General features: G+C 36.6%; 1 protein-coding gene across 6 annotated transcripts in view; it reads left to right on the top strand.

Annotated features, from left to right (window-relative positions):
• The window catches only part of LOC110389585 (transducin-like enhancer protein 1), an 86,905-nt gene extending 70,613 nt beyond the window's left edge, over window positions 1-16,292 (top strand). For all 6 annotated transcript variants that reach the window (XM_021380265.1, XM_021380264.1, XM_021380262.1 and 3 more), the window contains 6 exons: window positions 988-1,237; window positions 2,944-3,191; window positions 5,095-5,242; window positions 5,618-5,768; window positions 6,206-6,282; window positions 6,441-16,292. In XM_021380265.1, the coding sequence (XP_021235940.1) occupies window positions 988-1,237; window positions 2,944-3,191; window positions 5,095-5,242; window positions 5,618-5,768; window positions 6,206-6,282; window positions 6,441-6,548 (982 nt within the window). In that variant the 3' untranslated portion in view covers window positions 6,549-16,292. The remainder of the gene's footprint in view (window positions 1-987; window positions 1,238-2,943; window positions 3,192-5,094; window positions 5,243-5,617; window positions 5,769-6,205; window positions 6,283-6,440) is intronic.

Genomic DNA, 16,508 nt, shown 5'->3' with positions numbered 1-16,508 from the left:
AAAACATTACTTGTTTTTCACCACTTCGCTCTCTTGAATAAGGATGCAGTGAGTGTAATAGCAGTATCTCTCCGGTATAATAAAACCAGCTTTTGCAGTAGTATTTCTTTTTCATTACTTTTAAAAGCAAACAAAAAATACCACCCTGAATCTCAAACTTTTATTTGTTGCTTTTTGTGCCCTCGTCTTTGTGTAGAACTGATTTTAAACGTCACAGTGAACACAAATAATTCTGTGTACTTTCCCTCAGGAGCAGTGGTTTATTCATTGCTGGGACTCACTTCCTCAACCTTGAGTTTTCATACACTTGAAGTCATGCAGTGTGTAGATACAGACATTGCGGAAGTGCTAAAACTACCTGGTAAACTGAGCCTTTCAGCTGTTCCAAAATACTTATTCAAGAAAATATAATTATGAGAAGATGGTGTCAGCTTTCTGATGAAAGAGTGTGCATGCACTCTGCATGTTTCCATTTTGTGTACAAAACTAGTTCCCAGCTGGAAGGAGGGACATACTAGCACAGCCAGTGCTGATGTTGAAGATGGGGTGCTGAAATAGGTCAAGGACAAGTTTAATTTACAACTTCATGGTAACAGGTGCAAGCCTCATGAAATGTATCTGAAAGACGGTCAGGGAATGCTGCTGCAGGACTTGCACTAAGTCTCAGAACCAGTGGCTAAAAAGCAGTAAGATCTTTTGATGGTCCAAGTGGCAGAGTGATGGCCATGACCATGATCCATAAAGTTAATATTGGAGATTTTATAGATTTTAATGTTCTTGCCCACTGCACGAATAGTTTAGGTGAGACATGAAAGCTGAAAGTGGCTATTGTGAATCCTTTTCTTCCTCTGAGGTTTCATTTGCCAGTCTTTTTCTCATGAAAATTAAAGAAAGAAAACACGTACTACCTTTTTTTTTCCTGGCATTTTAGCATTATATCTTTGCTGATATATTTTTTCTTCCCCTTTCTTTTCTTTCCCCCAAAAGAGCCTACTCCTTTCATGTTACTGCAGATGGGCAGATGCAGCCTGTTCCTTTCCCTCCCGATGCCCTCATCGGTCCAGGAATCCCTCGCCATGCCCGTCAGATCAACACTCTGAACCACGGGGAAGTTGTGTGTGCAGTTACCATCAGCAACCCCACAAGACATGTGTACACGGGTGGCAAGGGGTGCGTCAAAGTCTGGGATATCAGCCAGCCTGGGAACAAGAGCCCTGTCTCTCAGCTTGACTGCCTGGTAAGTGAACAGGAACTAATGTAGAAGGGTAACTTCTCCTTGGAGACTCAATGAGGAAATAGCTGTCCTTGTCTGGATTTTGTTCATATTATAAGGAAATAGCAGGCAGTTCTGTTTCCTGCTTTATGCATTTAACTGTCTTTTTTTTTTTTTTTTTGAACACTGAACAGGTGGTGTTTCAGAGAAGAGGACTGGTTAGTTTAGGGATAAATATGATCACTAAGGGTCAAATAATAGATAAGACTCTGAGAGTGTACCTGATTTTTCCCCATCCAAGTCATGCTGGTGATTTTTGCACTGCATGTGTTTAAAAGGAAGCCTGGCTGAGACAGGAACATTCCATGGTGTTTTGCTTATGCCAGAAATCACAACATCTTTTTTTGTAAGAGGGTAGTAGCCATATAAAGAAGTAGTGTGATAAGGTAGCAAGGTCACTTAGTGTTACTGCACTTTCGCAGGTTTCTTTTCATACATGCCAGGTGCAAGCAGATTTGTTTGCAGTTAGTTGAAAAGCTAAATCAAAAAAACTGTTAAATAAAAGACCCTTCTTACACTAAAGCAGTGTAGACATTTGGAAAAAGGCAGATCAGTGAAATGTTAACTGAGAAGATATAATGTCATAAAACACAATAGTATATATTACAAATGAAAGTACTTCTCACATGTTGATCATAATAAATGCGTTTGTTTTTTCAAGCTTTCACATCTTATTTGCTGATATGCCCATGTCAGTTGTCCAGTAGTAGTGTATGTATGCTAAAATATGTATTCAGTTTGCTGGCAGGTTTGTCTTTGGATGCTCAGTCCTAGCTGCCTTCATTTTAGTTATGGATCTGTATGGCTGCTACTAGCTAAGCTGACATTCCCAGTGCACTACTTACTGCTCCCTCTCTGTGATTTTAAAACAAACGAACGAGCAAAAACACAAAGCAACCACCACCACCAAAAAAAAAAACAAAAAAAAACCAAAAAAACCATAGTAGTAGAAATGCCTGATTTCTACTTAGTGTTGTGGGTTTTTTTTGTTTTGAGTTACTGATCCTATCCCTGCATTTCCTAGGGAGCTGTTACTGTGTTGGACAGCCAATATGCTTAAGAAGTCAGCTTTGTAATATGTAAAGGTTAAAATCTTTTCCACCTCTAAATTCCTTATAGTACCTCTGTCAGCAATAGTATCAAAAATGTGAAACCAGTGTCAGTATGACAGGAGTAATGCTGAGCAAGAGAACCAGCATAAATCCAGGAGTAGTAGGCAAATATTATAACTCAACATTTTCACTTTAAAATGATGAATGTAAAATATTATTTAAAAGAAAACTCTAAGATCTGAAAGACATGAGACTTCAACTGTGTTTTCAGAAGTGGTTGCTTCGATATCAAATGAGAAGTCACTTTTTTTTTTTTTTTTGCAAATATTCCAGTGATGCTGGTGATCGTAATTGGTGGAGTGCACTTTCTCAAATGCAAGCTTACTTTGGCACTGTCTTAGTGTAATGAGATGGAGGACTTGCAATTCATCAGGTTTGAAAAAGTTAGTAATGAGAAGTAGGCATTTCAAATCTTTTAGGGTATGCTGATTTCTCTTCTGTGCTTTGGTACTGGAAAAAATTGCTTACTGTTTAAAACTTGGATGCAGTCAGAATCATATTAGTGGTCATTACTGGCAGGCATGTATTAACGTAACGGAGGTGATTTGTGTTGTACAGAACAGAGATAACTACATCCGCTCTTGTAAATTACTGCCTGATGGATGCACCCTAATAGTTGGAGGGGAAGCCAGCACATTATCCATATGGGACCTGGCAGCGCCAACTCCTCGTATAAAAGCAGAGCTTACATCCTCAGCTCCTGCCTGCTACGCTCTGGCTATCAGCCCTGATTCCAAGGTGTGCTTTTCCTGCTGCAGTGATGGGAACATTGCAGTGTGGGATCTGCACAATCAGACATTGGTCAGGTGAGTCATTACTTGTTTGCTGTAAATTTTAATAAATTAAACTTAGAGCAGCTAAATATTTATCTCCCTGAATAATGGTTCAGGGTAACAAAGTAAATAGTCTTTCCTATCCAAGGAATTAGGTTGGTGCTCAAGTTGGGCTAGAAACTAGTTCTGGTAGCTTCAGCCTGTCCTAGAAGACATTCTTTGAGGGCCTTACAGGTTGTTCTATGACCTCTTGAATTCAGTATAAGAGTTCTTGTTGGTTTCATGTATTTGGATTTGTCTGCAGGTTTCAACAAGCAGCATTTCTGCTAGTTTGTGATTAACGTACACTGAACTTGCTATGTAGGGAACTCTCTGAGGTTTCTTGTTTTCATTTATCTTAAGCCTCACTAAGTAATAAAGAAAAATCTCTGTTTGTAATTAGTGATGATAGGTAATAGAATTAACCTTCCAAAAGTAATTGAAAACCTGGATCACTTCAGTTCTTTAGGAAAGTGTAAAGGACTGATGTTTGATGTCTTCATAAAAGAAAGATATTTGAGTTTTGGAGGAGGAATTTGATCTCTAAATCTATCAGAATGGTTTGTGGAGACTGTAATACATATATTGCTATGTATGCTACTTCTGAAATCCTTCTTTAAACCTCTGGATATAGTGTCTGGCAGGTCAGTATCTAGCATGAGTGCTATGACAGAAAAAAACAGATGTGTGAAATAACTCTTAGCAACTGGTTGTGTGATTTTAATAGAAGGTGAATTTTTGTTCAAGCTTACCAAGGTTATGATGGCTTACAGTATTACAAGAATGGAGAGCCTAAACTGGAAAAAACCATGATGTTTTAGAGGATTTGAATGCATAGACCAAAGAAGCTGCTTTGTCTGCTGTGATTTAATTGATTTGCTGTATATCAATAGTAAGCCTAAATTTATATGCAGAGATCCATATTATTTTATGTGAAAATTTGACTTTCTGCTGAATTTCTTTGACAAAGAAAACAACCTTAGTTATGTAAGGCCTTCAATTTGCCTTGTAAGCGCTTAGGCTCTGTAAAGGACTCTTTCTCCATCTGTGACTGTCTTGAATGAACAGTAGAAGTTACTTTTTCTCCCACCACTTGCTTGCTGATCTTTCTGATTGATAACATGTGGAAGCTATGAAACACAATGTGCCATGTGACCTTTGTGTGGCAACCCTTAGTGAATCTTACCTTTCACTCTCAAGCTAGTTGTCTTTTTCTCCCTTCCCTCCAACTTTAACATTGAGGCATAGAATTTTCCTAAATTTAATTGCTGATGAAAAACATGGACAGCTTCTGCCAAAGGATTAAGAAAAATTTGTTATGACCTTTTGGTTGCTGAAAGCTGGAATTTCCTAATGAGAAGATTTTGAAACAAAATGTATTGTCTAGTTATTTTGTGATCTCCTGTTTTCCTGCCAGAGAGTGCAACTTTGCTGACTCAGCAATGCTTGTGCATGACAATTTGGGTCCTTCTCTGGATCCCTTCACTATTTATCATGTTGACTTACAGCAAAAGAAAAATACAGTAGCTGTTTTCTCAAACTGGAGGAGTTTTACTCCCTCTCCATTTGTTTTGTTTTCATCTGTGCTGTCCTTAGGTGCTTTTTAACTGTAGTTACTACACTCTGCACTTTTATGCACTCAGAAGCATTTCTTTAAAAAGAAAATAAAAAACTTTTCAAAACGTGATAGAAAATATTTAAATATTTGTTCATCCAGCTCTGATGCAATCAATTTCTGTAGGACCTGGAAAATATTTTTGTTGTATTTCATGCCAAGTCAGATTTGCCCATCAGCAGACACAGATGACACACATGCAGAGTCCAAAACTAACACCACAACAGTGTTTACTTTGAGCTCTGGCAGGAAATCATTATTCAGTCTGGTTTGTTTTATCAGGCAATTCCAGGGCCACACAGATGGGGCCAGCTGTATTGACATTTCTAATGATGGTACCAAACTCTGGACAGGAGGTTTGGATAACACTGTCAGATCCTGGGACTTGAGAGAAGGGAGACAGCTACAACAGCATGACTTCACATCACAGGTAACCGGATTTTCCTACAACTCACAGGGGAGAGGAACAGGCAAGCAATTTAGGAAGAAGGCTGAGAAACTATCCCAGTACAACTGGCAAATTTTAGATAGTTTGCTTTGTTTGCTTTGACTATTTACAGCACGAGACTTTGGAGCTTTTGTACGTTTAACTGCTTTGGAACAAAACAGTAGGCCTACTCTACTCTCTGTCCCTATTTTTCCAAAGTTAATAGGTAAGAACAGGGGTTATTTAGTCACTTGAATTTTGACAAGTAGTCCTGCTATTGAACTTCATCAGTTCTAGTTCACCCTTCTCTCTTCTTCTCTGAGTTCATTTAGCCACTATAGATAAAAATAAAAATTGTAAATGTTGTTTAATTTTCAGATATTTTCCCTTGGTTATTGTCCTACTGGTGAATGGCTAGCTGTGGGAATGGAGAGCAGCAATGTGGAAGTGCTGCATGTAAATAAACCAGACAAATATCAGCTGCACCTTCATGAGAGTTGTGTATTGTCACTCAAGTTTGCTTACTGTGGTAAGTTTCCGTGAAGACAGAACTGGAGGTCTGGACTTTGAATTCATACTTACTTCATTAGTTATTGCACAATCATAACTTCTGATAATCAAAATTTATTTAGTGTCTCTGTTTCTTAATTTATGAATAAATAGCTCTGCTTTAGGAATATAAATATACTTGCCTACAAAGAGCTGACTTTTTTATTAATTTATTCGAAGTCTGCTGTAAAGGCTGAGTTGTGTGTAAAAGGACGTTTCTGCTTCATATGGGGATTTCCTGTATGTAATACAATACAAAAGCATGAGGCATCCATGTTGATTGTAAGCAAAAATACTGTGTTGATCAGTGATGAGAGCTTTGTGTAGCTGTAATTAGCCAACAGATTTCAGTCTGACCCCAAATCAGTCAGATGTCTGCTTCATGTGTTTTCACAGTTCCTCTCTTTCATATTCTAGGTAAATGGTTTGTGAGTACAGGGAAGGATAACCTTCTTAATGCATGGAGAACTCCTTATGGAGCCAGTATATTCCAGGTAAGGATGATATTGCTTTTAAAGAAATTACTAGTACTCTGCAAGTCCCAAGAGTGGACGCAAATCTCTTTACCTATGTGATCTACCCAAAATGGGATGCTGAGATGAGGGTAGTAGACTTTTTTTAATCATGTAATATATTTCTATTTTTCTTCTAGTCCAAAGAATCTTCATCAGTGCTTAGCTGTGACATCTCTGTGGATGATAAATACATAGTCACTGGCTCTGGAGACAAAAAAGCTACAGTCTATGAAGTTATCTACTGAAAATATGATGGGGATATAACTTCTAGAAGTTGAACTGGGCCAAAATTGTTCTTAATTATAGAATTAGAAAGGTTTTGCCTTTTAAAAAGGAATTAAAGTATTGAGGTTCCAGACCTTGTGATGAAACTACTCCAGTTTTTCAAAATAGAAGGCAACATCCAGCAACTTAAGTATTGGCCGTGTGGACCAAACAGAACACAGAAGCAAGATGGACAGATGTAGCCTAGGTTTTCGACATAGTTTTCAAAGCAGAGTCTGCTGAAGAATGTTGAAGTCCTTTTATTTTTTTTTTCTTTATGACCTCATGCAAATTGTTCTCATTGCCTGAATATGGGGATAACCTTTCTGTTCCTTGCAATTCAATTTGCATCCTGTCCTGTGTAGAGCAGTGGTGTCTCAGATGAACTTGTTTCCTGGTTTTGCATCTTGTGATATGTTTTTGTATTTTTGTTGAAGGTCAAACATTTGTATAAATTGTAAATATATTTAGTTTATTACAGTAAAGGCTTTAGTATGAACAACCACTCTTCTTCCCTCCTTCCTCTTCCCACTCCTCTCCCTTGCTTATTTAAAAAACCTTTTGGGGATATAAGTACCTTTTTAGAAGCAAAAGCAAACACTATGTATAGTTTGAAAATTGCATCTTATTCTTTATAACTCTTCCTAGATTCCTTTATCATACTACAAAGTAATTGTTTTGACATATTAGGGTATCAAATCCAGTAGATACTGTCTTGTGCTGCAGGAAAACTAAAAGGCGATTTTGTACTAATTATAGTGTAAATATAAAAATTGAACATTTCATAAAGTTGTGCAGTTTATTTTAAGTTTATTGTGATGTCCCATGTATATGTTCTTTGGCAGATGCATTAATATGTGCCTGATCATAATCCTTTTGGTCATCTCTAGAAGAAGAGTTGAGCTCCCTCTCCTTTCTCCCTCAGCTGAACAGAATTCATGAAGGACGACATTTCAACTAAGTTGAAAACTCAGAGGCTTTGTTCATTCAACTGAAGATGTCTATGATTAAACAAAGCTAGATAAGTTGTGTCCTTCATATTTTACAGAAGAAAATAATAACTTCCTTTTTTAATGGCTTGTCTATACGTAGATACTCAGGTAAATTTAACTAAATTACCAAAGTGTGGGTTTTACGGGCAGATCACTTAACTGTTGTTAAGTACTTGTGGGTCTGCAAGTGAAGTGAGTTAACCTAAACTAAGTTAAACCTGCTTCTTAATTTCTTGTGACCACACCGACAAAGGACTTTTTTTTTATTTTCAACTAATCAACTGTATAAATAAATTAGAATTAATTTTCTAGTGCTCCATATTAGACAGGCCTATACTCTGTATTCCTACCGGGCTGTCTTTGAGCCCTTTCCGCTGTTGCATCAGTGTGTCACGTTTCTGAAGAGCCATGCTGAGCAGCCAGCTATCAAAGTTATGCATCTTCAAATCAAGTTTTTTCAATGTACTCGAGAGAAATGGATGAGGAGAGAATGTGTAAATTTTATTCTAGTAATGTTTTTTCAAATTAGTGAATTCTACTACTGTGTGCCGGACAAACCTAGTTATTGTGCCACTGAGGACCATACTTTTCCTGTGTTCTGTAATTTAATTAGAATTTCTGTTGCTAATGGAGAATACAGATAAAGAGAAGGATATCTTTGAGCAGTGCTTAAAATTGCACAAACTGGCAGAGAGGTTAAGACTCATCTGTGAATAGCTGCTTTTTCATTTTGCTAGCATTTGACAGTGACTTATATCTCTGCTCTTTCAAAGACTCATAACCAGGAAGAAACAAATTTGACTGACAAATGCATAATCTGGATATGGAATTTCTCATTTGGGGTCGAATTTTCTCTCCAATTTCCAATCTGAAGAGACATCGGTTTTATTTTCGATTTACATGACCATTCTACTGAAACCATTCTATAGCATCTGGCAATATAGAGGCATTAAAATATTATCTTCGCGTTTGGAATGTGAAATGTTAACCATTCAGGATAATCTAGTTTCCTAGACATATAAAATTACTATTCTATCAGTTGGTATCTATATAGTTGTCTATTGCTGTTTTGTGAATATATATCAGTATGAAAATTATAGACCAGCTTTAGGTGGTGATGATGTGCCTTTCACACATAGTGAGGCAAAAGAAGACTCTCAAGGCTTTTCAAAGAAATAATTGTATTTGCTACATTGAAATACTGTGAAGTGTTATACTATTTTAAAATGGGAAGGCTTTAAAAAAAAAGTTTGCACTAAGTTACTTGATTTTAGGCTGACCCTGTTTTCATATTGAAGTTATTCCAAACATCTAACTCTACCAATAATAACTGACTTGGCTCAACAGCACTGGCAGAGGCCAAGGCAATCATTTGCTCTAGTTTGGAACATTTGATTGTCTTCCAAAGTACCATCAAATTGGCTTACTTCATAAATATTCTTTTGTCTTTCCTAAAAGCTGATATTAGAGGATCCAAGAAGGCAAATATGATAACACATTTATGTATGCTTTGAAAATAAACACATATATGTAATGGTTCTGCTCTTAACTTGCACCACAGTGCTTGTTAGTGAGACTGCATTTTGGCAACCCAGGAGATTCAAAATGACAGTGTCAAAAAACACTTTGGAACAAGACATTATTAATGCATGTGAATGAATTTAGTCACATTTGTACCTTGCTTTTTATATCGCAATCATTTTTTTTCCCCAGTCAGATCTACTTTATGCCTTGGATCTGAAAACACTCATCCTACAGTAGTTCTCTCAATTTCTCATTTCATGTGTTTCACCTTATATTTTACAAAACATTTTATTTTCATTTATCATAGTTGAGTCTATTCCACATACAGCCACAATTTTTAATGAAACGGTGCATTTGGTGGTATCTTGGTGTGTATGTCTGTTTTTGCTATTGTCTACAAGACTTAAAACTTGAGAGCTTCTGTAAATTCTTGCAGCCTTGTAGAAAGTAGTGGGTGGAAATAACTGCTTCTTGAATGAAGAAACAGACCAAAACAGACCAGCAGTAACAGAAAGGGCACTGGGAAAAGGAAATGGAAAAAGAGGGCGCAACAATAACGATGGGGTAGGTAATTTTTATTTTCTGTCAATTTAATTGCAATCCTAAAAGATTCCTTTGATTGGCCCCTTCCTGGGACAGTCTTTGTTTGCTGGGTGGCCCTCAGTATTCAGAGACAGCTGAATGCCACTCTAGCAAAAAAAAAAAAAAATGCCAGACGCAGCAGAAGCAGGGAGTCCTTACAAATGACATATTGGATGTCAGTGCAGACATTAACTGATGAACTGGAGATTTGTGGTAATATCAATTCAACTGAACAAAATTCTTTGCTAGTTCTAAGTACAGTGTTTTGTATGTGTACTAGACATCAAGTTTTATAAGTCAGTTGTGCATAAAATCATGGTAATATTCCTTACAATATATTTGTCAATATGGCAGAATACTTTTTTTCTTTATAATTCCAAGTAAAGATATTTCCACACATCAAACCGCAAACTTTTAGTCTTTGAGAGAGAATTTTCATTTGCATTAATTCTCTTGAACTCATTTGGTGTTTCAAGAGCTTTTCCTTTTTTAAAGGTAAGAGGGAGCACCAAAAGGAGCATGAAGTTCATTTTGTTAAAATAATTTTTTTTGTAATAGAAACATCATAGTGGAATCTGTCATTTCATCACATGCATATTTTTGTGTATAACTGGCCATATTTTTTTCTGTCTCATCTTTGGATTGGTGATGGAGATAGAATTTTCAGAACCATCTAAGTAACTTTAATATAGAACTAGACTGACAAATGGTTTGTTTTTTGTTCTGTTTCAGTTTTTTTGCCTAAGAAAGAATTACCCACTAATTTGTGGAATCATGCCACCTAGTTGCAGTCCTTCATTTTTTCTGTTATATTGATGCAGTTTTGAGTTGATGGGAGAAGTTCCACAATTCTATTAATTAAGAAAGGTGGATTTTAATGTTTGCACACTGAGGAAGAGTTTTGAATCCAGATTCCACGCTTATGTTGTTCAGTGTTTATTCTTTGGGCCACTCAGCTGGAGGAGCTGAACTGTTACCTACTGTGTGATCTTCTCAAAACACTTTTTTTTCCCCCTCAAAAGTGCACGGAAATAATGTCAGAATGTAGGTGTATACAGGACTTGAGTCATGGTATCCTGCCAAAGAAAGGTCAATTTATTACAGACTGGGAGATCTGCAGCAGCTCAAGTAGGACTTAGTGATCACCAGAATGGAAGTAAGAGTTGAACGCAGAGAGGAGAAGGGAGAAAGAGACACCTTTTTCAGTGGTAGTTTAATATAAAAATCACCTAGAACAAGGTTTCAGTGTACAATTTCACCAAGTAGCATTTTTCCATGAAGTTGTTTAGATGTTTCTGCATGGTAATTCAAGGACTCACGTGAGATGGACTGGACATTTCTGTGACATTCATAAGCAGTCATATAATTCTAAGAGGAAAGAGTGTTAAATCACAGCCAGTTCTCAACATTTCCCATTACCTTGTGTTTCTGTAGCATAAACTCAGCTTTGCAGCAATTGATAATCCCATTTTCAGCAACATACTCCCAGATGTCCCATTGCAACTTAAGTGCTTAGTGCAGCAGGTAAATTTTGCTAAGGAAACCAGTCATACAGGAACTGGATGCCTTAAAAATCTGCATTGTGGGTCTAACTTACTGACATTTCTGAGAAGTTTACTCAGTTTCTGTTGAACTACGTAGGAGTACTCAACCACTCATTTAAAATGAAACAAAGCATTCTCTACAAAGCCAAAACAGTGCTTTGAATACACTTTAACCACATAGTTGTGGGGATTTTTTTGCTTTTTTGAGTTGATGTTTTTAGTTATTTTTTCTTCACATTTAAAAAAAAATATTAGTTCAATATAACAAGGGAAAATAAGGGCAATAAGAGCAATGAATGAGGAGTGCTTTGTTTTCAAAGGGCAAAATGTTCTTAAAGATATCATGGTGTCATGCCTCGAAACAAAGGAACCTATCACTTCTACAATATATTAATTCTTGAGAAAGCCGTATTTTTGTTTCCTTGGAGTGCTACTCTCAAAAAACTGAACACCAAAAAATAGGTGATATTGGGACTTACATTAGTTATCCTTTTCAAATCTGAATGTATTTTTGTTGTTGTTGTTTGTTTATTTTTCCCCTCCATATTCTTTATTTCCATGACCCACAGTTTGCTAATAGAAGGTGAACATCAGGCTCTGTCCTTTCTGGCACATGCACCAGGAATAATTTTGTCTTAACAAGTCTGTTGGTGATGCATAGACCATAGGAAAGTCTGGCTGAATCTTTTTGTGGATAGGTGAACGTATGGTATCAGCCAATATGTTGTAATAATTTCCTTTACTAAAGCAAGCACCTAGAGATAAGATAGTATCGTTGCTCAGTACTCATACTTTTATTATTTGTGGAATTGCTGGTAAGTGTTGTTGGCTCACTGTGGAAAAATCCTGAAGTAAAATGTTGATTTTGTGATCATTTCTCTCCTATAATTTCATATGCAGTTTTATCTGTGGTAAGATTATGCTGATTCATAGAGAGGTGCTGCAAGGTGCACTAGACAGTTGCTCTTACATAGAGCTTGGCAAGGACTTCCTTTGTTATGTTCACTGTACAAAGGTATGGTATATCTTGAACCTTGTTTCTATCTCTGTTTTATGCCAAGAACATGTTAGAGGCAAAGAGAACGCATATTTGGGAGATTAAGTAATCAAACATACTATTATCCTTATCCCTTTTGCATACTTTGTCATTAGTATAAAAGTGGAGATGATAGCTTGTAACTGAAAAATAATTAGTGCCAGTTTTCCTTCCAGGCCTGATTTTAATGGCAGTTTAAAAAAAGTTAACAAGCAGAATGAAGGGGTCATAAATGGAAGTTAACCCATAGCACTGAGAAACTTAGAAATCATTTGTTACTTCCCTGGTAGTGAGCCTAATTTGTTTAAAATAAAATCCATCTGTTCATTTCACAGTCTTTGTTCCACTTCTTTACAGCAGTCCACAGTGGATTACTCCATTATTTTAAAAATTGGCTGCAATTATGATAAGCTAATAACTCTTATTTTGTGGTTTGCTGTAGCAAGTTATTTTGGAGTGCAACCAAACTTTCCTTTATTCTCAAAAATAATCGAGCTATTGGTCTGATGCTGGAGTTTTTTGTTTATTTGGACCTGAGTATTTTCTTAATTAGATTTTGAGTAAATATATAATCTGATGACTTTACAAATTGAAAGTATTTCTTAAGGTTGATGGATCAGCCAAACACTGCTTTTAAGTATGTAAATTACCCTTATGTCACTTTGGTATTGGCTTAAGCATGCTGTATGTATATGCCACAGGACTTTGAGGTTTAGCGATGCAACTTGCATTGGCACGTGAAATTTACTTCCTGAAGTATTTGCTTTTAGTACAGTGATGGGTTTACTGCTGTGCTCCCCTGTGTCATCTCTTGAATATGTATCAGTCTTCTACAGATGTTTTAATGCCTTTTGCATGAATAATGCTCCTATTTTTCTGTCTTTGATTGTTAATTATGGGAGGTGTGTATCGCCAACAGTAGCTGAGGGAATATTCACTGATCTCGGATAGCTGAGTTTTTGAATGTGTACCTCATGAAGTTTATAAAAGCATATAGAGAAATCATTAATTTTAGTTTGCTAAACTCAAGATTCTCAAGTCCTGGGACTCTTATGTGTTTCATCAGTGAATCTTTTTAAGGAAATACTCACAGTTTTTGAATTGTTTTGATAGCTTTTTCTGTGTGTGCGTGGTTTATGTAGACAATCTTCTTTGCTGAGTGCAAATTACTGACCCAGTACTCTATTTATAATTTTTCCCCGGTTCTGCAATACTTTTAGCTAGCTGTAACTTATTAAAAACACAAATATTAAATGGGGATATTAATGATGAATGGTTGAAATTTGAGAGTTTCAGAATGTGTTTTAGAAAACTTTAACACTTCGTTCACCATAATTTTACATTTTTCCATCATTTAAGTAAAAAAAAAATCCTTAGGGTTGAATTATAGTAAATTTTTATACAACTCCATACTATACACAGACTAATTTATCTCCCAATAGACAGCAATAATTTAGATGGGATTTTTCTTTATTCTACCTAATTTATTTGCATTGAGGGGAGAAAATTTTGCTAATTATTATAATTTCATGAATATTGTTAGTCGTTTTTAACTATCTCCATGCCTTCAGAAACTTGTTCTTCTATATTTTGAAGTAAAACATACAGATATACAGGGTACTGTAATAAAACATGTTTACAGTATTTGTCCCCCTGGTTTTGCTGTAATAGAAAGGGGGAATTGTAGTGACAGATATAACTTGCAATAGTTGCTAGTTGTTACGTGCCTTTGAATCATTTTCCTCTTTTTTTTTTTTTTTTTTTTTGTATCTTAAGTGAGGGTTAGCAGATTTAAATCAGTGTCATTTCTATTAAAATAGGTACGGTGAATCATTTTTTAAGCCTTGCTAGTTTTACTAATTCTAGACCATTTTATATCTGTAAGGTAAATGATTGGTTATTTGGCTGTTTTTTAGTTGGTTGTGAACTGTTCGATTTCACTTTTTTATGTTTCAAGCACTGTTAGAATAGAAGGAGAATGTAGTGATATTTGGCTATTTTGCGCTTTCATTTTGTACTGTATGTGATTATGTGATTTCTCGAGATTTTTTTATTTTAATTTTTAACTACCACCATAGGTGTGCCCACTGCAGCGGTTCGTGGTTTTTTTTTTAATGTTCCCATCGTTTGCACTGCATAATTCATTTGAATTGAACTTACAAGTCAGTCCCTTTCTCCAGGCATCTGCTTTGTAGCTTGACAAGTATGAAAATAATCAAAAATATCACAGAGCGTAAAAGTGAGATTGTGTATTTCTGTTTCTGAGTGTGAATTATGTTTAGCAAGACTTGTCTAGTTAAAAGGCAGTTAAACTAGTAATCACACACTATCCATTTTTAGCTGTCATTTGTAGAAAAAAATGCTGCAGAGTGATATGTGGTGATAACAAATTCAGAAGGAAAAGAATATGAAATTCAGATAGCAGCTTGTGTGATTTGCTGTTAGCATGGGGCCCAATAACACTACAAAGCTATAAACTCTGTCTTTCTAGATTGCCCAGTTAGGTGGCAGAGATGCAATTTGTCTTTTCTGAAGCCGCCTGCTGCTTGCTAGCTCCATCTCCTGTCACAGCCTATTAGCTCCCCGAGAAAATTGGTGGGAAATTGCCTGCAGATTGTAGGAAATTGCATCTCCAGGCCCTGGAAAAAAATGTAGGATAGCACAACACTGACCCTCCCAGAGCAGCTATTAATACAGCAAAAGCTGACCTTTGGCATGGTGTGAAATGACTTTGCTATTTGCTGAATAAAGACTATATTATGTGTGGCTGAAGGAGGGTACAAATTATTATCCCGGCTATGTCTGTAGCCAGCCTGCTCCGAGAAGTTTAAGCATTAGTGACAGGTTTTGCTTTCCCTGCTCTTTCTTTGTGGGATTTGGGAGATCAGATGTTAGAGGCCCATCCAGAAATTTCATTGTAAAGGTAAGCATAAGCTACCACGTATTTAAATTATGCTAATACAGTTGGTATGTAAAGGTTTACTGACAGAACTAAAAGGTGGCTTAAAACAATGATCTTGAATAAATTGGTCGTTGCCTCCACTTGCCCCAGCCTTGGTCAGAATGGGAACAGCTTTGTGGCCATTTTCATTCTGTGTGTATATCCATAATGGGCATTTGATCTCGGGGGCAGTTGTAATGAAAAGGAGCTAATCTGTACTGTAACTGCTGAGTGTAAAAGTCATGGGATGTATTTTAGTTCTTACAGATTTTTGCATGCAATTCCTTGCTGCTATGAAACTCATCCTCGTCTTCTTTAAACAAATCCACGTGTCCTTTATGGTGTGATATGCAATGAGTTTCATCCTCTGTCATTCTACTAGAGCTATCTTCTAATCTTGTGCTTTACCTGTTTTATAGGGCCTTTCAATAAAAGAGTTGACTTTTCTGAGAGGGTATATGTAGAAGTAGTTTGGAAAATTTTAAAAAATAAATAAATAAAGGCCAACATTCTCTTTGAGCTTGTCATTTTACTTAGCTGGTGCAAAGCCAGCTAAGGTGAGCAAGGTGTATGGGCGAGTTGGAGTGACATATTGATCAGGAGAAGTGCGTGCATGGAGGGCTTTAACAGGGAAAAAGTCATTTTGCAGTCAAGAGCATTACTGTTTTCAAACTCAGCTGAAATCTGTTGGTAACCTGTAGTTGCCCAGGGATCTAAGTGAAATCGATATGCTCACTTTCCTATTCTATTAGTGCCCGCTGATGTAAATAAGCTGACATGGCTTACTAGCACTCGCACAACTGATTAGGGAAAATGAGCGGCCTCACTGAGGGAGCTGAGGCAGAGGAGCAGAGAACAAACAGGTGCTGCCCTGTGATTTAAAGCACACTTGAAAGGGATCAAGAGCACTTCACATTACAGAGCTCTCTGGGCCCCTATTTTGAATGCTGACTGTCATGCATGCACATGTATATATGTCAATCTGAAATGCTATCCTGTTGGGGCATTATCTTTCTAAATTAGTTATAGCACCTTTTGTGTAAATTATGTAGTTCAGTACCATGTGTCTTTTCTTGTGAAACACAAATACAGGAACTAAAAAGCCATGATGCTTGAGCCTTTATTCTGTATTTACAATAGTTGTACATCTTCCAAGGTGTTACAAACTCTTGCATTCTCAAAATAAATCTTGCCATTCCAGAACAAACTTGGGTTTTCTGTACAGTTCAATGCCTGTAGTGATCAAAAAACATTAAGAGACAGAATGTGCCCTGGCTAATCACTGACTTCGCTTTTTCTAACAAACAAACTAAATTGGGTGA

This window comes from Numida meleagris, chromosome Z (genome assembly GCF_002078875.1).
Source record: "Numida meleagris isolate 19003 breed g44 Domestic line chromosome Z, NumMel1.0, whole genome shotgun sequence".
Taxonomy (NCBI): Eukaryota; Metazoa; Chordata; class Aves; order Galliformes; family Numididae; genus Numida; species Numida meleagris.
Note: the sequence above shows the minus strand (reverse complement) of the source record. Positions and strands in the feature narration are given on the sequence as shown.